At 38.3% G+C, this 20,481-nt stretch overlaps 2 protein-coding genes across 4 annotated transcripts in view; both read right to left on the bottom strand.

Annotated features, from left to right (window-relative positions):
* Positions 1-20,481, bottom strand: part of agbl4 (AGBL carboxypeptidase 4) — a 327,718-nt gene that overhangs the window by 84,016 nt on the left and 223,221 nt on the right. The gene's annotated exons all lie outside the window — the stretch shown is intronic.
* On the bottom strand, positions 2,641-19,635 carry bend5 (BEN domain containing 5). Of its 2 annotated transcripts, XM_081606424.1 has the most exons (7): positions 19,115-19,194; positions 18,934-19,021; positions 18,045-18,175; positions 15,752-16,247; positions 13,115-13,263; positions 8,824-9,037; positions 2,641-8,687 (listed from the first exon to the last, which is right to left on the bottom strand). In XM_081606424.1, the coding sequence occupies exons 1-7, from the start codon at positions 19,160-19,162 to the stop codon at positions 8,491-8,493; spliced, it is 1,323 nt and encodes a 440-aa protein (XP_081462550.1). In that variant the 5' UTR covers positions 19,163-19,194; the 3' UTR covers positions 2,641-8,490. The 2 variants fall into 2 exon arrangements, with proteins under 2 accessions (XP_081462550.1, XP_017159851.1); XM_017304362.2 differs by lacking the exon at positions 18,934-19,021 and having other exon boundaries at positions 19,115-19,635.

Raw genomic sequence — 20,481 nt, 5'->3', positions numbered from 1 at the left:
TTATACTTCTGGTAGGCTTAGGTTTAAAGTAATCTTTTTATTTTACCAATAGCCTGACTTGAAGTGATATTAACATCTCAGAATTGTAAAACCCTGAAATTAACTCTCAATTTGACTTTGAGGATCTCTGGAGGGAACTAAAGATGAGGGTGATGGCAAGCAGGCCTTCCAATTTCAAAGAGTTCACCACTGAAGACAAATCATCGATGCACCAGTGAGAAAATGTGACCAGCAATTACAAGAAGGGTTTGTTTGCTTTATTTGCACTAGCAGTCAGGGTGATGAATATAGAACAGCTTCAAGATGCAATATTTTCTTAAAATGTAAAAAGTGTATTATTTTGTTTCTGATATATAGTTATACTATTTTGCGTAGATACCTGTATCTATTCTGTCCCAACATTTCCTGGATCAGGGTTTCTGGTTTGAAACCCAGCAAAGTCTGGAAAAGTATTCAGAGCAATTTTTCTTTTTCACAATATGTCACAACCAGAAACTTCCAACGTATTTTACAAACACTTTAATGTTTAATCTATGAATTTCAGTGCACGCCTATTGTACTGGAGGGTGTTGCTTTGAAAACATTGGGTTAAATGTTCTGTATTTCCCGATATATATCCAGTACTGAATAAACACTCAGCTCATGACCTCAGCAATTGACTTTGAGTTTGGACATTTCATTACCAGTCCGAAACATTTTACTCTTTAAACTCTGTACATTGCGAAATGTCAGACTTTATAATTATCATCACTTAACACTAGAGCTGCAACATCAGAATTCTCAAATGAAAATAACGTTAGAGGTCATCAAACATGAACCACGGCTGAGCCTGGCAAACAAAGCTGGATCTATCACCAGAGCTGCACTTGAAAAGCCGGGATGATATAAGATCGCAGTTTTCAACGTGGATGAATTAATGGAAAACAGACGTTTAGGTGTTTCCACAACCCACTAATTTGTAAAGACATATCACATAAACAAACACTATGAATAGCTGTAGCTAGTGGGAGTTCTAATTACTGCTCATGACACCAGAGAACATCAAAAAATACCCAGTTTAAACCTTGGCTGTAAGATTATTATATGTCTTATTTAACCAGTTACCAATGCACATTTCATGACCAGAAGCAAACACTGCACACTCTGATCAGGGGGCTGCTTCACTGAGCTGCTGAGGTGGGTAGACTGATGGCCACTACTGACTCCAGATCAGCATGTTTCAAAATCAGCGCTTCTGATATCGTACTGGGCTTATTCATCAAGTTAACGACAAAATTATATCAAATTACGTAAGCAAACAAATGAAAATATGCCTGTAGCAAAAAGCTGGCAGCACACACCACCATGATCTGAAGGTTCCCACAGTTTTGCTCATCACCAAAATCTCCTTTCTGAATTGATCCCTTTCAACAGAGATTTAGTGTTTCTCTTTTCAGCATTTTGGCTTCTTGCCTTCAGATGTTCAGAGTAACACTCAGTGCTACCAAGAGACCCTGCCGAGGTGGAGCTCTCCACCTCTTTGTCCAAAATGTCCCTGCATTTAGCATCATTCGTCTTGCTAACAATTCTAACCCTCTCCTCAGAACCAGCTGACGCTTCCCCACAACATAACACTCCCACATTTCACTGTCAGAATTGTGTATTCATTGATTTGCAAAGTCAGCTTTCCACCATGCATATGAGATGTAAGCTGACATTTTAATTTTGGACTCATTGGACCAGAGAACCTTCTTCTATTAGAAATGAATTGGTGTTCTCAGGATGGCTGGTGGCACATTTCAAATGAAACATCTGATGGCTTTCTTTCAAGAATTGATTTCCACTTTTCACTCGTCAATAAATACTGGAATTGTGCAGAAAGCGCCTAGTTATTCTGCCCTTCCTGCGCTCTGCGGTTCCTCTGGACTTATCCTGGTGGTCTCAGCTGCTTCTCCGATTAATGCTCTCCTCATCCGTCAATTTAGCTAAACTGCTTCGTTTTGGCAGGATTGCAGTTGTGCCTTTATCTATGTATTTTTCGATGGATAGAGCATTACTCTGTCAGATGTATGTAGGTTGAGATATAACCTCCACTGACCGGTCTGCTGTAGTACTTAAGTCTTTTCTAAAATAAAACTCCCAGGACAGTTTTATTCATAAAATTATTACTAAAAGGCAGGTTATATTTACCAATTAGAGTAAAACTGGTTAAACACAAATGCATGGCACAATTTTTCATCTATGAAACCACATATTTTTCCTTCCACTTGACATTTATCTACAACTTTGTCTTGTATTGCGTAACATTCCAATAAAATACTTTGAAGTTTATGGTTGTAATGTGACAAAAAGTGGAAAAGATAAAAGAGTATGAATACAATTGCAAGGTATTTAATTTCTGGCTTCTACACAAAGTGAAAAACGATGCATGTGAGGTTACAAAACCTCAGAAGGCAACGTTTTATGTGTTGGCCCTATGATTAATTGTTGCCTTTATTCTGTTTGCAGTAGAACAAAGCAGGAATGAACAGGAATAAAATTAACTTTAGAAACAAACTTTAACATTTTGAGCTAAATAATTGTACCAGTAACAGAACAACAGGCATAACAAGCCTAAACTCTGTGGCAGGAAATGACACACACAAAAAGCAAGACGAGAGGTTTGTGCTGATAGAATAAAAGTCTTGATTTATTTCTGTTTATCTATACATTTAAACAGGTGTTCCTGAATGCAGCAAGAGAAAAAAAACACAGAACAGGATGCTAAGCGTCAAAGAGTTGCTCGCATAGCAGAGGTGTGGCCGGTTTAGCGAAGACATGTACACTCTATCGTTTATATTTATGAGATTTTCTGTAAATGTGGTTTGCCGCTGGGAGGCTACAATAAGGTAGAGGAAGTGTTTACTGTAAGAGTTTTGAGATTTTTTTTTTTCACATTATTATACCAACAATAAATACTCCATAAAGTAGAAACCCTGTCTTTCCCCAACTACAACTGCAATGCATTAAATTCTACAGATAGGTATACCAAGCAGCCCTGTATAGCTCAGTTTAATTCAAATTAAAGAGCTTAAACGTAATAATAGTTCAGTACAGATTTGTCATATCGCCATTGTCCTATTTGACTCAATCTCAAGGCTGTGCAGTCACATTCAGTTCTCTCCTGCTCTTTACCTCGGTGGTTGGCCCTCCATCCCAACAGTGATGTGGTACCAGGTTAGTTATTCTACACCTGCATAGGAACTACAAACACAACTTCTCTCTGGGCTCAACTCTCCCCGCAGGCCGGAGGAAAGCTCACTGCTAACCGTTATAAAACAGTCCAAAGAATGGCTTAAAAGTGCTTCCTTGAAAACCAGCTGCTGTGTCTAAGAACACACGTTACTCACAGTAGAGAGGCGTCAGCATGACAAAGTTAAGTTTAAGAAGACAGAAACGAAACGTGTACTAACATGTCTCAAACACTTTTGGCGCAGAAAACAAACACTGAAGCGCAGCGGGTCGGGGGAGGGGCAGGATATAAGAGGATGTAAAGCACTTTCTGCGAAGAGAAGATCCAGAGATATAAAACTGAAGGAAAGCATTTACAAAGATACACAGAGAAATACAGAGAAGGTGAAGGAAAAATCAACCGTTATGACTGACAAAGTAAACAAAACAAGTGTGATAAAGCCCCATTTACGTTTTTCTTTACACATTCCTAATTTCTGCTTATATGGGTGTGGTAAAAACCTTGAATACAAATGGACCCTGAAACACAACGCAAGGTTGACCCAAGTGGAATATGGTTTTGCCGAGGGTCTTTGCTACTGTAACGCACACTGCTCCCTTAACCATGTACCATCTATGAAGTTAACCTGATCTAACCAGTAGAAATGCATATTTCTGGAAAAAGCACACTGCAACAAAAGGAAACTGACAGAAGCAGATGCACCCACTTAAAATCAACAACGTCTGAGGTACTTCTGAAACTGAGAATATTACTACTATCTACAATATTTGGATGGATAGCATATATTTTTGATACAGTAATAGCAGGGTTACCAGCCTTGCGAAAACATTTTGGCTTTAGGATTTTGATTAGTTGAGGGGATAGCGGCGGTTAACACACCTGAATAACACAGAGCCGTATGACGATTAAAAACATAGAAAAACAGCACCATTTGAGGTCCGGTAGATCAGTTTTTGTTTTTCTCAAACTGTTTGCTGGTAGCACCGTCAACCAGTAAAAATCTCAGATTGCAATACAGAGACAGAACACAACCATCGATCAACTGCACAACATAGCAAAGAGCAAAGATATATTTCCATATTTATATGTTCAGAGACAACCCCCTCACACAGAAACCCCCTTTACAGCAGCATCTTTAAGCAGATAAGAAAACGGATTTTGCTTAAGAATGATATTTGTGTATTGAGGTGTTTTATACGCTGTACATGTTGAGAGCAACCAGCTATACCTTTTCCTATAGATTTCTTTTGTTTTTTTTTATAATATACACACATATAGTTTACATTTACAGACAAACACCAGAGTAACAATGAGGTAGGACGGTGAAGTTGGATGAAGTAGAACCGGTTTGTGGATCGTATACAAAGTTACTGATACTTTTAAGAAAAATATATGCTTAACAATGTATATCTTTGTATTTTTTTTTGTTTTATATTGTATCTGAGGCTCAAACAGTAATATGTCTGGTTAACAGTATGGCTCTGCAAACTGCAAGATATCCATCTTGCTCAACAGAGTGAAGCTTAAAAACCCGGATCACTCTTTCCTCAATCGAACTATGAAAAACTAAAACAAAGCCCCATCGTTTTGAGAAGCTCCTGACAGGTATTCACAGCGTAAGCCATAAAGCAGGTGAGTAAGGAACAAGAAGTGGCACAAAAAGAGGATCATATCCAGCAGGTTTCCTTCCTAGAGCTGCTGCTATGGTGGTGTGTTGTATTACAGAGTCAAACTAGCCTAAAATATCCATGACTCTCTATTCCAGGTTGTGTAATATGCACGGTACGTTTACGAGTTGGCTGCCAAAACTTCTGGTACTCTATTGTCAGATTGGCCGTGTCATCGCAGATTAGGCTAAATCTGCGATGGTACAGCTTTCATCCACTGAAGATGGTTTTAGTTAAGGGATTATAGGTTTTAATCTCTCTCCAGGAAACCAGCCTTTCAAAACGATGATGTAATAGCTCTATAAATGCTCTCTTTAAGCATCGTTACAACCACGCCCTCTTTTGGCATCGAACAACAAAGAAACACAAACACAGTACACAACAACAGCATCTGAATTTCAGTAAGGTGGCTTTGCACAGCAGAAAGCTTTCTTTTTTTTTGTTCCTTTTAAATTGCAAGTATTTTCAATACACGCTCCAACATGTGAACCGCATCTTACTTTGTACATAGAATAAACAAAATAAAAAAGGGGACTCTGGTTTACACAAAAAAAAAAAGAAAAAAAAAAGACAACTGTCACCATTGCGTGACTTTGTTATTCACTAAGCCTCAATACTTTTGCATGGGCCATTTTTTTGTGCAAACCCAGCTGATTCCTCAGTCTGCATTCAACTTTTATCAGCTTCATCATTCAGTCCTCACAGTTACAACTCAGTTGTAAAAAATACTCCATTGGAACTCTATATAAGTAATATTTGTACATGTGAAAAGCATGTAGATGTGTTGAGCTAAAGCACAATTTCCAGTAATCTTAAACATGTCAAAGGTCAAGTATTTAAACTGGACATTGCTGTTTTAAACTAACTTATTTGTTGCTTGCCAGTCTGCCAAGGTCGCGGCTTAATGTCCAGTAGGAAATAATGGAGTAGCTGATTCCAGTCTCAACGTCAATTTTTACAAATCTGCAGACCTAATAAATCTTACAGCTAAACGTTGAACTTACCAAGCTTATTATGGGGCGATGGCTTTGCCAGAGTCATTCTAATAATTCAATTTTGTTTTAATGATAAGAAATAGAAACCAAAATGTCATAAGGTGCTTCATGAGAATAAAAAATGACAGTCAGGCCCAAACATAAAACTATTATGACAAACAATGGTTTAAAATTGAAGAAATTGCAGTAAAATTTAAAGTGCATTCAATGTAAAACATATGAGCTGATAATTACTGCATCTTGATATTTAAGAGCCCGACAGTTTAAGAATAGAGATTTTCACTGATTTAAAGTGAGGTTTACCAAATATCACAATGTTGTTCTAATCTACAGGCTCTGAAATAAACCCGTTCTCTCTCGTTCCTATGGGATAACTTTGGCTATGAATGAGGTGGATTTGTTTTCTGTTGGTAGACTCAACTGATCAACATTTGGATACAACAACTAGCTTAAAGCCAATGATTCATATAAAAAAACAAAGTAAAAAAACAAAAAAACAGGAAACAGATGGATAAGAAATACAACATGGAAAACACTGCATCAAATATGATCAGAACCTTTAAACTGTGATACAACTAACCAAATTATGTCACCAACTTTTCTGGCAGACATATGCATCTGTTTCTATGCCATTTGGAACATAAAGTAGCTTAACGAAAGGCTGATATGAAGTTGTGATATGACACAAACCAAGACAGACAAACGGTAAAAAACGAAAAAAAATGGAGAGAAAAACTGAGAGACATCCAGGAATTACGAGTGTGAAGAGGAGAAAAGTTTGATGGGCAGCTCTGCAGTAGATTCACAGTTAGCCACAGCTAGGTCACAGTTGAGATTTCAATCTGCAGCATTTAGTTCCAGCCTGCAGACAGCCACGCAAACCGTTTCAGATCAAAACAATATAAGAGGAGAGAAAAATCCTATATATATATATATATATATAAACATACACGATAAAAGAACATTTGAAAACTTTTGATGGCATAGCTCAGAGGAAATTGTCACTGGAGCAACCTTACTATTTTCCCCAGTGGTGTGACTAAAAAGAAGAGAGGGTTAGGATGGGACTCAGCAGGGCCAGACAACCTTAAAAGAAGAAGAAAAAAAAGAAAAGAAAAGCAAAATAGTGCCGCAGACAGCTTTACCCACAGCTTTCACAACAAGATGACCTGGACTGCGCAGAGCTGCGCTCTGACTTTCACCTGGCCGCTAGTCCGGTTCACCTCAATCGAACGGTGCAAACCACACATAATAATAGTACCTGGCCAACTCTTACATTCTCACAGCAAAGTGCAGGTGAAGCTTCATCACTTCAGCTTACAAAACATTTACAATCACAGCTTACTTTTAAAATAAAAAAATAAAAACCCAGAGACATACATGTCCCTGGAGATTGCCGAATCCATTTAAGGCCTTTCAAGGCATCAACATGCCTGTACCGCAACAACTCTAGACTCAAGTTTATTCAAATGACTAAGACTGACGCAGAAATATTAGAGATGCACCAATAAACAGGTGAAGAATCAGAATTGACCACTTTTTATTTAACCCCAAAGTTAGATACTAAAAAATCAGATTTTTTCTGCTTGTTCATTAAGTTTACCCAAACTAAGAACTCTTATTTTGGTCTACAAATGCATCACCCCAACATCGGTTACTTTGACTCAGTCTGAATTTATTTAAAATCATACAAAGAGTAGGTGAATATGTCTCTAAGCTTAAATGGGAAAAACCTTACATTTGTAGTTGGATTCAAAACAATTATCTCTGTCAAAGAACCTGAAGCTCGATGTTTTCTCTACTATGTTTTGGAAAACAGGTAAACTAAAATTGGTATTGGCTGAGAAAAAGTCAGACTGGTGCATCACTTGAATATATTTCAATCCTTCAATGTCCTCATACGTTAATTGTACGTGTTAACATGAAAGGTAAAAAAAAACAAAATAAAATGTAGCTTTACTGACTCATAAGTTGGAGTCATTCTTTCCAACAATCCTCTCTAAGCCCTCTTCTCATGAGCAGATGTGTTAAAGGAGTTAAAGAGACAGCACACATTCAAAGGTAATCTCTTGGAGCAAACCGTCATATGGCTGTTACTAATTAAGACTTGTGCATTCGAGACCCTGACGTCCCATTCTTTGCATTTCGTACCGACACTCCGTTCCCCAACAGTATAAGACCCGGCGTTAGCTAGCATCGTCAATTATACAGCATCAGAAGACTCTACCTACAGGAATAATCTCTTACTTTTTAAAAGTTCCAGGACTCAAAATGATGTTCTGACACAGAACAATAAATTAACTATCACATCTAATCTCGCTCTCTCGACACATATGCACACACCTCCATATCAACGCATTGGTAAAGCTTATAAAAAAAACACTCACTCCAGCTCATGTCAAACTATTTCATGTGCTGGTGGGTAAAGCTGCCTGGCAGCCAATAAAAGAAATGATAAACGTGACGCTCGACCTATAGGGAGGTGGGATAGGACCTGTGTGAAAGAAATATGACAGCTTTTGGAACAGTGACAGCAGTTCCCAACCCTCCCATAGCAAGTCCCCTAAACATCCTGCGGGCCACGCGGGGCAGAAGGCGCTGACATGACAGTTGATCACTATATGCCATCGTAGGTGAAGTTCTCCATCTTGACTGTCTGTCTGATTAGCAGCTTGGACTCCCGTCGCTCCTCGTTCTTGATGGACTTGTTGATGTCCATTATCTTTTCACAGATATATTTGTTCACTTTGGACAATCTCTGCGTGATCTCAGCGCTGTCGGCCGTTTCTTGAGACACTCGGTCGTAGAGACACTCTGGGGAAGGAGCGAGTCAAGCGGGTCAGTGCATCCGATGAGAAGATGCTCATCTTATTTTTGATGTCTGCTAAATACGTACTCATCTATTTACTTTAAAAACAAAATTTAAAGTTAAGACTTTAACTGAGCTTACCTCTGACTATTTTCAGCTTGCTGGGTGACAGTGGAGGTTTGGGCAGGGCGTCTTTCTTCTTTTTAGTGGCCACACCCGTGACACTACGGTTTTTAAGGGTTTCAGTGCCCCAAATCATCACAGCGAGGTTCTTTGTGAACTTTGAATCTCCCTGGGTCCTCTGAAGCTGGTGCCATTTCTCTTCCTCCACCCAGATCCCACCCCCCAGATGTACCTGCAGACAACATATGTAAAAAGTGGATTTTAAGTAAACACTGAATGAATGTTGTCATTGGCAGTAGCAATTACAGTCATGCTGGGTTTGTTTTTGGGTGAATGGGAGAATTACAAACAGCAAACACACAATTAGGATGCACTTTTTAAAAGTTTCAAGCAAAGCATTCATACATTTTCACTGGAAAGAAAAGGATACAAATGTTACAGATGAAAATCTAAATAGTGTGAAGTGCATTAGTTTTCAGCCCCCATTACACCAATAACCCTAAATAAATTTGCTACAACCAACGGCCTCCAAAAAGCACTTAATCAGTAATAAAGCTGTTCTATGGAGATTTCAGAGTTTTGCTGGGATAAATAAACACAGACGGGTCAGGGTGAAATTTATACAGAGCTAAGTTGTAAATCATATCAAATCTTTGATTCTCATGAAACAAGGTGGTGGCAGCGTCGTGCTATGGGGGGTATTTTTCTTTAGCAGGGACATGAATGCTAGTCAGAGTTGATGGGAAAATGGATGGTATTAAATACAGAGCAATTCTGGAAGAAAACGTGTTGGAGGCTGGAAAAAAATGGAGACTGGGGGAGACAACTACCAAATATTGTACACCAAATCTACAAGAAGATGGTGTCAAACTCCAAACCTACACCAGTTTACAAATCTATTGAAAAGACTCATGTTTGCAGCTGCATAAAATCTGATCTGTCTGAGCTTGAAATTTTCTGTAAAGATTTGCACCAGCTTTTCTTCAAGATAAAAAGTTGGTTATAGAAAGTATTGACTCAGAGAACCTAAATAAATACAGGTCCTTCTCAAAAAATTAGCATATTGTGATAAAGTTAATTATTTTCCATAATGTAATGATAAAAATTAAACTGTCATATATTTTAGATTCATTGCAATAAATCTAAAATATATGACAGTCTAATTTTTATCATTACATTAAGGAAAATAATTAACTTTATCACAATATGCACATTTTTTGAGAAGAACCTGTATTTGATTTTTGTTTGGAAAATGTGTTGTAAACCTTGTATCAGTTTATCTTCAATTCATAGTAATGTGCTATTTTGTTTTAATCCACTATAAATATCTTAGTGCAGAGTTGTGACATAAATAAATGTCCAACAGTTTAAGTGGTTTGAAAACTTGAAGCTGCTTTATGCTAACGATCATTGTGCCAACACATGTTATTATGCCTATTTGCAGCAGAAAACCATGTGACTCCAGCATTACAGTTCCTATAAAGACGTCACTTCATTTTGTCCCCTCACTTCAGTCTAGTAATGATTTTTACCTTTCTTTGAAATGAAAAGAAAATGCTGCAACAGCTATTGACGGATCCCATATGTTTTAAAATAAACGCCACTTCCAAGCATTTCTTAGGACTGAGAAACTTGAAGGCTGGATGTGTGACCAATTTAAAATCTATAAGGGTTTGGTATCAGCTCAGGTTACAGCATTAAACAAGATGGACCAGTGAAGCAGCGATGATAAGTGTGTTGTCCTGTTGTTGGCCCAACACTCGTTTGTAATTCTTCGAGTGGCACTAATCCCAGTAAGAGAAATCAGCCCTGAAGAATCCTGGAGGGCAGAATCTGAGCTGATGTTGAAACGCCGGCCTCAAATAAATCCACTGTGATACAGTGGAGCTTCCAGAGTATCAGCAACTTGATTTATTTTATGACATGCCTCTCGTATCCAAGGGTAGTTATGGTTTTAAACTAGTAACACATGCATCTCATCTGCCAAATTTAAAACCTAATTTTCTAAACACTGAACCAACTTTTTTTTTTAATATATAATATTATTTTTTGGTTTTATTTATTGCAGTCAGTCTCAAGAACATTTTCTTTGCATAACAAAGGTCATAGTCACTTTAGACCTCAGCCCCAAAAAGGTCAGTCAGGTGGCCTGTAGCAGCTTCTTACAGGCTTTTGTTTTTAAAGTGCTGAAGTTCCTGGAAGCTCTAAGTCTATTTACTAATTTTCCATTTTGTTTTCACATTTCACACAGGCAGCTCTCTCAGATCCACCCATTATTTCAATAATCGATTCATCATGAGCAATCCGTTAATCGTTTCAGCCCTGGAAACAATTAATTGAGCTGAAACAAAGAACTAAATGAAAAACTAAAAACTAAAACTAAACAGTGGCCCATTTGCTGTCATTCTGATGCATAGTTGGGTACAACTGCTACTTCTGTTTAACTTTTTAGCATTATTTCTTTGTCAAAACGACTTTAAATTTATTACCTCATTGTTATGTGCACGCAGTAACGTGCGGATTAAACCAAACAGTGAATCAAAAACTTCACCTTTACAATTACACTATAAATCATTTGAGCCCCACACAGAACTTGAATTAGAAACGGTGAACAACAACATCAAGTCAATGCTAAATGTTTTAAGAGTTCTGCTACTTGATGTGTGCAGCACTAAAGTTGCTGTAGGACTGCTTTAAAAGGAGGCCAATTTCACCTGCTATAAAGTAAACAAACTCAGGTCACAGGTCGCAGCTTTGATTACCTACAATATCACTTAGCCTGTCGCTCTCCACACAATGCGAGTGAACATCGAATGAATCACTGCAAAACAGCGAAAGCCGATTGCCAGGCCAGGGGGACTGACTTGGTCTTAAAGGTGAGCTAATGCAGCAGGGGGTAAATGTGTGTCTGTTTTCCTTCTCCATTCTCTTATCACTGTAAAGTCTTTAGGCCAGAGTCCAAAAAGCTTTTTCCTGTGAGGCTAATGTGCTTTAGGCTGCAAGCCAGCAGACAAGCTTTTTACTGGCCTTAAGTTAGACAAGCCTGTTTTCATCCTCCCAGCCATTTGCTCTCGTTTTGTCTCTTTCTCACCATCTACCCCTCCTCCTTTCCTTCCGTAACCTCCCTTTGCACTCTCACTAGGCCTAACCTGTCAGTCACTTTAAAGTCTTCTCGTGCAAATAATTAATATGGGTTCCCTGATGTAGGAGCGTTCTAATTTGCAAGTGTTCTTCACGCTTGAAGTGGCCACGGACCCAAGAGCTTGTAGTGCCCCCCTCGTGCTTCCCCTCCCATCATCAGAGACATGGCGGCTGGTTGAGTTACAGCAGTGGGGGGAAGTAAAGAACCCTAACAGACTAATAAACACTGATGATGCTGGCTGGGCTTGCAGGAACAATAATAATCTTCTCAACCTTGTTTACCTGCTAGGACAGGGCAGCAAAGGGGAAAGAACTGATCAGCGACGACAGCATGTTGCACAGTTTGTGGTTGTTAACAGGGAATGCAGCGTTTCCTGCAGAAATCAGCCCGCTTTCTACGGTCACGCACAAGCAAATGGGCAAGAATACCAAATCAAGAAGGGAAAGTTGTTGGGGGTAGTTAGAGTCATGTTCAACTTTTGCGGCAAACAAACCACGGCTTCACTGAAGTCAGAATTTTAGAGTGCCAAAGTTATCCAGATGGAAACTAAAACTGAATAAATCAACCTAAAAAAAAAGAATTTATTCACAATTAATAAAATATAAAACTAGTAATTGGATCCAAATCTAATTAAATTCTGAATAATCCTATTAATTCAGTATTTCTTAAGTAATCTTGATGATTTTCTGCAGGGTTCCACACAACTTTGGTGCATAACATCTAAATTCATACCAGCAGAGTAAGTCCACTTCAGACCAAGTAGCTTCACTAGAGTCATATCAACTTCAGCCTCTGGCTTCGATTGGTTAAATTCATGAATGACACGCTCATAAATTTACAATATATCACAAATATGAAATATTTAATACAAATTTGCTAAATGAAAAATTAAATAAATTATTTATGCAAGTATATTCTTATTCAGATGGGCTTAATTATCTCACTGAAGAACACGTCACTGCTTCTGCAACGTCTTCCTCGTTCAAAGTTATGAATGTAGGAGACCAATGAGCAGACAACTAAAAACAAGAAGCTTTACACAGAACATTCTAATTCCTTGCACAATATTAGTTTAATTTATGATTAGATGAAAACATAAATCTTTGCAGGTGGCAGCAAGGTAACGATTAAAGTGCTGAAATAAATTTCTGGCCCAGTCAGACTCACCTTCCCATCGTTGCAGGTGTACACCGTTCTGGGTGAGGGCGAATAGCTTGAACTTGTGTTAGCTTCTTCCCTGCACGTCTCCTGGGCCTCAACTATAGGTTCGACCACTTCAGCCTTGATTGTCTGAGTGCCATTGTCGTGCATAGGCTCTAGGAGACAAAGGTGACATTCAACACCACAGAGACAATCACTGGATCTTCATTTCCAGCCATCAGCCATTTCCTGATGGTTAAGTAAATGTGAATATAAACATATGAAGAAAGAAGTTTTGGTGCAGCTGGAACAGCGCGTTTTGTTTGTTTGTTTCCTGTTTTTGTTCTGGGCTACCCTGTGGCCTGACACAGTAGCTAAGCTGTGCTGGTAGCTGGCCATGCTAAGCTCCACTGCAGCTGATGAGTTTTAATATCAGTCAAAGATGCATTTTATTCCCGGACCGACAGACTCCCAGGGTGCTCTAATCTGTAGCTGAACCATTAGATGGTCCAACCAGCTTCTGTTTGCATCGGCAGGGAGTCTAATCTAAACACTAGCTTAGCTTTGCATGCTACTTTATGACATCACTAATATTCTCTACTCCAAGTACATTTTAAAATCTTTTGGTGCAAGTCTTATCTTACTTAAATATTTCATTTAAAACTTAAAGAAGTGCCCTGTACAGGCTTGTGATAATTGAAGCAAATAAAATCTGTTTGAAACAACTATTTTTTTAAGTTAGTTTTTCACTCAACTAAATGTCACGCACAGGTAAATAACAAATATTAAAACCTAAGGGAATCAACTTATTGAAGTCTCAGCTCGACAACTACGGGACTCTTGATGAATGTTTTGTAACAAATAAAACAAAATACAAATAAATTATGTGTCTTGTAAAGTATTTTAAAGAGATGAATGCTGCTTTTCAATAATTTCTCAACAGCCAGTTCTTTCTTTCCGTGTCTTAACATGACGTTGGTCACGGTGAAAACAGACCCTTCAACAACCTGAAGTAGTTTTGACAAAAAAATACTTGCAGTTGAAAGTAATTTTTCAAGCCTCGGCCAGATTTAGATTTAACATGATCTTAACTTGACCAACATGTTTTCTTTCTGACTGGAAATAATGTAGGTGTTCGTTCAAATGTAATATTACAATATGCAGTAAATTACAGCAAGATTCCATTAATAAGTTTGACTTATATTTTATGTAAAAAAAAAAAAATAATAAAAACAAAAAAAGGAGCATGGCTGAATGTATTCATAGCCACTGCACATTGCGAGTGTGTGTGAAAATGTTCTTCGCAACTCTGAATAGTCTTTGTTGTTCTAAAGCTCAGTAATTACACGGCATTTTATGAACAGCTGTTTTCTTCAAACAGCATTTCTCTGCAGTGGCTCAGTGAGGACCTGTGGCTGCTCACTACTCAAAGGACTGTGTATGTACAGAGGCCATTGTGTAAAAAAATGGCCACGCTGCATCACCATCACTGGCCTCCAGAAGGATGTGGGCCAAAGCATCTCAAAACAGACACCTAGCAGATACTGTATGCTGCTGGACTCCACAGCGACAGACCAAAGAGGATCCTGGTTCTCTGAGAGAGCAACACAAAACTCTGCTGGGCCTTTTTTTTTAATATTCAGATGAAGTAAAAATATTATTGTCTGTGCACGATAATGTAGCCTTGACAAAAGAGAAGCAATCAAACCCAAGAAACAAGCTTGGTGGTGGGAACACAAAACTGTGTTTTTCAGCAAATGGGAATCTAACCCAAGTAAAACATCATAAAAAGGAAGACTACGACGACAACATCATCATCATCATGAGCATCATCAGCTGGTCTGCAAAGAAGCTTTGTCTTGGTGACCCAAAACACAAAACTTAAGTGGTGAAGAAACTGTTAGCTGAGGAAAAATTATTAACGATTCCAATAAGGAAAACATGAAAGGCACTAAAGATTAGAGACTTGGAGCTCATTGAAAAAGATTAATGGTCCAAGATAATAATGGAGACCTGCAGAAAGCTGGTCAGTAATTAGGGCATTTAGTTAATGTAATGGCTAATAAAGGCTTTTTCAGTGATTATTGCAAAGGGTATGAGTATTTTTTTACATGGCATTTTTAGTTAGAAAATAACTCATTCTTTCCACAATGATAACCCACATACATCATCTTATTTTGTCAGAGATGTCCATCTTCTATCCATCAGAAAATAACTTATTGCTAGACTAAGCAAATGTTTATCAAAATAGAATCCAAAATCCATTCATTTTTGGGATATAAAGAACTTCTTTTCTATTATGCAGACAGAATTATTTTCTCTTAAGATACTTTATCTTCTGGTCCTCCATAAATAACTTGTTAATGCTCTTCTCTTTGTGCAATCAAATAAATAGATTTTTAATTCCCCAAGTCAAGCTGAAAACCTGTCATCAATGTAGCAGACTGCCAGTACCTTCCTGCAGAACAAACCAAACTGCACATACATCCATCATCTGCCTTAAAAGTCAGAATTAGCTTCTCAACACAAACTAAGAATGCGTTCGTCTGAGTTTGACAAAAAATGTCCAACAATAGCTGTGTTAGCTTGTCTGATAAAACCATAAATCGTCAGAGTACCACATGTTGTGGACGGACGTCTGTGTGTGTGCTCTTGTTTTCTCACCGCTGCCGAGTCTCATGAGGAGCACGTCCTGCAGCCTCCTGTTGAAGTCCCTCAGTTCTTTGACTTCTGTCAGCAAGCTGCCGTATTCCTTCAGCTTCTTGGCCTGCTGCACCAGCTGCCTGCGGGTTCTCTCCAGCTCCTGCTGCAGTCTCCTCATCTCCTCCTCCTGCTGCCTGTAGCTGTGAACCAGCTCCTCGTACAGAACCCTCGGAACGACTGCCGCCACCACCTCCGACACGCAATGCGTGTCCACCTCCAAATGTTGCTGCTGCTGGTGATGATGATGATGGTGGTGATGATGATGTTGCCGATGCTCTGCCTCCATTTCTTCCTCTTCGTCATCTGCGTCCTCTCCCTCCTCGGCCAGCCGGTCCTCATCCAAGTCCTCTTCACCTTCCATATAGGAGTTGGCAGCGTTTCGTTCCAGGCGAGCCACTACTGCGGCGAGGCTCTTGGAGGAGTTGGAGAGGGGCTTTCCATGGTCTTGAGACAAGGCCTACACGAAATAGGAGGTCAGAAAAGGCAAGGGACAGATACAGGACATTTCAACTGCGACCAAAAGCAAACTGAGCATGATAGATATAAAACTGTAATGACACAAGTGCAATCCTAACCCTCAAACAGAGGTCATGTCCGATATAAGAACTGGGTTATTCTAGAGGTGGATGACTTTAGAAAATCCTGACTCTGCAATATATTTGTTTTGTATTTCGATTTTCCAGATGTTTCTCCCTCCTCTGTGTTTTCCATCACATTTTTGTCCCCACTGATCTCCCTGGGCTTTAGCATCCTAATCACTCAGCTACATATCAGGTGTTTATAGTCAAAATTCAAAATACTTTATTGATCCCAAAGGGAAATTAAATGTTTTTGTAACTCAAAATTCTTCAAAGAGTTATTGCAGACGGTGCGATGGCTGTGGGCAGGAATGACCTGCTGTAGGTCTTTCCTGCCCACGGTTTGTATTGCAGTGAATTTGAAGAAGCCTCTGACTAAAGACACAGTTTTAGGGCTGTAACGATTTCGCAAATGATTCGAGTGCCTCGATTACTAAAATTCCTCTAGGAAAATGTATCTACCTCGAAGCTTCATTAAACTATATCTTATTATTTAGCATGGAGAGAGAGACGATTACTCGATTAATCGTAAAAATGATCTATAGAGTACTCGATTTCTAAAATATTATTTTATAACAGTTCTACTCTGTTTTTCTAAGACGGACTCATAAAGAGGGTGGTCAGGGTTGTCCACACTATTATTCATTTTACGTAAAATCCTTTGCTGCATCATCATCTCCAGAGGTTCCGGAGTCATGCTCACAACAGAACCAGAACAGAACCAGCTTTCTTTATCAGGTTGTTGAGCCTTTTAGGTCCCTGGCTCTGATGCTTCCACCTCAACAGATGACTGCAGAAGAGATGATGCTCTCAACAACAGACTTACAGAAGATATGCAACATCTTGCTGCAAACTTTAAAAGGATCTTTGATTCCTCAAGAAGTCCAGCAGGTAACATGAGAATTTTTTTTTCATAAAGTGTCTCGAGATGACATTTGTTGTGAATTTCCACTTTTCCAAAATACCATAAAAACACCAGAATTAAAACGTTTCTTAAAAAAAAAAAATCTTAGCCAATAAAAATTGTATATTGTATATTTTCTGCTCTCAATATCCAATGTGCTCAGGCCTAGAAACATAAAATACTTTTTGTGAAATTAAAGTTTTAATGTAATTTAAAACATAGGACATATAGGAAAAATGACAAATCCACATCAGCCTATACAGAGACATGGGAGAGCCTGCAGTCTGTGTGTTTTGACTGCAGATCTCAGTAGGACCAGAGGAGAGGAGTCACCGAGTTCTGTGATGAGCCGCTCAGCGGATTTGCCGGTGAAAGGGCAGCTGTCCAGAGTGCTGAATTTGTGTTAATCCAGCATATGGTAAAAATAGCGTAGGGGATTTTGGATGCCAGCCAAGTTTATGGAAATTTAATATTAAATCATCAAAAGACAAATGTAAGAAAGATGGCAATGTCAAATATGTAAACATCAGGCATGACTTAAAAACTGATTAGGTGAAGAGTGATAATTAACTATAATCTGACTAAATAATAGTTCTCATATTTCATTATCTTAATGCTTTAAGACTTATAGGTTTATACTGGAAGTGCATAATAAGGACAAAAATATATTCTCTTGTTTCTAATAAATGACCTGGTATAAATGCACGAATTATTCATCTACAAAAACATTTGATGCAATACAAATCAGCCAGTTTATACATGTTTAGCCTACCTTTTTATGCCTCAGGGGTAATCTCTCTTCTCCGAAATTGTTCTCGATAGACTTTCCTGAATTCCTGATGGACATCTTGGGAATTTTCATCTTCTTTTGGATTATACTGTCTTCAAATTCTTCTACTGTATCTGCAAAGTCGTTTAGAAAAGTTACATGTATTTACAATTAAAGTAGTTTTATCAAAAATAAAAAAATAAAAACAACGTTGCTTTGTCCCCTTATTTTGACCTCACAAAACTAACTTCAGCGGTATAGACGGGAAGCTTTTCGGTGGACTGCGGTATGAGCTTTGACATTGTTCTCATCTCGCAGCCCATGCAGTTCACTTTCAGGATTAAGGACGCAGCTAAACTTCTAATGCAAAAGAAAAACGACTGTGTGTAAATATCATTTTACTAGAGCAGGATAACGTTTCGCTTGTACTGCTCTCACGTTATCATTATGTTTCCAAACAGACAGGACGTTGTCATGCTGACTGATGGATAGACGTGTCACACGGAAATGACTGCAGCACCGCACAAAGCCACAGCAGCTAACAGGCTAACCGCATCACAAAAGCTTTCGGGCTGTCACAAATCCACACGGGAGCTCTAATAAAATGACAGATGAAAGAATGCGTTCATAATACGGTGATAATACCATGTCCGCTTTCATTCGGCGTCTGGTAGTTAGCATGCTAACGTAAGCTAGCAGGGTTAGCTTCCTGGTGTAAACAATTGCTTTGGCTAGACGGCGTTCAATAATACACACATAAACCACTAATTATCATTTACAGAAGAAGAACAGATTAACAACAGAACGAAGGGCTACACGAATAAAAACCTGCAAAGCACCGACAAGCTATCACAGCCTCCTGAAGTTAGCAAACATTACTAGCATGCCTTACTAGCTAGAGCGGAGGACGTTGTTGTTGCTGTCAGATTCCAGCTGATCACGTCCTGACGGATCCACCGAAAACACTCGCTTTGACAGCTCTGCCACCCACACGCACGGGATCGTTACTTGTTCCGTCAGATAAAACGAGCATTAAACCCAATGTCATCCGGGTGTCAGGAGGAGTAACTTACCTGCAAGGGCAAGGATCTGTGCTTCGCACGGCTGGCCTGCGCAGCCATTCTCCTCAGTTCTGTGAACCAGATACACCTTCTGATTATCAAAATCTGTTCTGTGCAGAGGTCTGAAATCTTCGATGGTTGAAACGGGTAACGCGTAGCACATATCGTCTTCAAAGAACCTAACAAAAGCATACATTATTTAGTTCTCTTTGGTCCTGCACTTTGGATATGGTTGACAGTTTTTCCTCACAAAGTATTAAAAAAAAATACACTCATGGGGGGTTGGGGATGGTGTCGGCGCTCGACTACTCTTGCCTGGTCCACATCGCCAGGGTAGATCAAGGCAAAAGTAATAGACATAACTTTAATCTTAGTGATAAACCTTTACATGTTTGTTGTGTTCGCTAATTCTAGGATTCCTACAAATATTTCTTTTAAAACTACATCATTTTCTAGGATAAAGTATGAGATTCTCACCATATTATAACATGAGGTAAAAGTGCCACTATTTTTTATTTCCAAATACCAAATTGTAATTGTAGTACAAGCCGTTTCCCTTTATCTTGTAAACCTTGGACAAAGTTTAAATTAATAAAATTTTCATATTATGTTTCAAATTATTTGAAGATTACCACAGAAAAAAACTCCTCTCCAATTTATTATTTAATCACAAAACAAATAATGATGGACAAAAAAGATCTAGTAAAACATTTCAAATGAGTTTGGATGAGGAGAATTATTTCACTTTTTATGTTTTTATTGCATGTGAGGTGAGACAAAAAAAACACACACACACACACAAGGTGGAGTGAAATAAATAAATAAAGCATATATTTTAGTGACAATCTGTTTTACAAAGAAACAACTTATTTTAATAGCTTTAATTTTTAAAAGCTACTAATTTTTCTTCCAAAATTAATTTCTAAAAGGTAATAAGACGTTGCTTTTTTGTTTTCATTCATTTCTGATGTTTCTGATGAGAACATTTATTGCCAAAAATGTCCACACTTTTACTTTTATTATCTTAAAACAAAAAAAAAAACTAAAAAAAATTACCCAACTGCTACAAAGTAAGCACTAATCACTGAAATGTTTAAGTGCTTATTCACCAGAGTAATATGGATTTGTAAGTAAGCCATTGTGTTTACCCAACAACAAATAGGGGAACGAGAAGCAGTGCAACACTTTATGAAATATCCAGCATTAGAAAACACCTTCTTTGACAGAATATGTTTTTTTAAATTATTATTATTACTATCTTGTTTACACCTAGATAATGGTGAACAGCTGATGATTCCAAGTTGGCCTTTAATTTGGGGCTGTTTTACTGCTTCATTTTGCTTAGAGATTATAAACCTGTTAAAGAAAAATTAGAACCA

Source organism: Poecilia reticulata, chromosome 4 (assembly GCF_904066995.2).
Source record: "Poecilia reticulata chromosome 4, P_reticulata-male-v2, whole genome shotgun sequence".
NCBI classification, from domain to species: Eukaryota; Metazoa; Chordata; class Actinopteri; order Cyprinodontiformes; family Poeciliidae; genus Poecilia; species Poecilia reticulata.
Note: the sequence above shows the minus strand (reverse complement) of the source record. Positions and strands in the feature narration are given on the sequence as shown.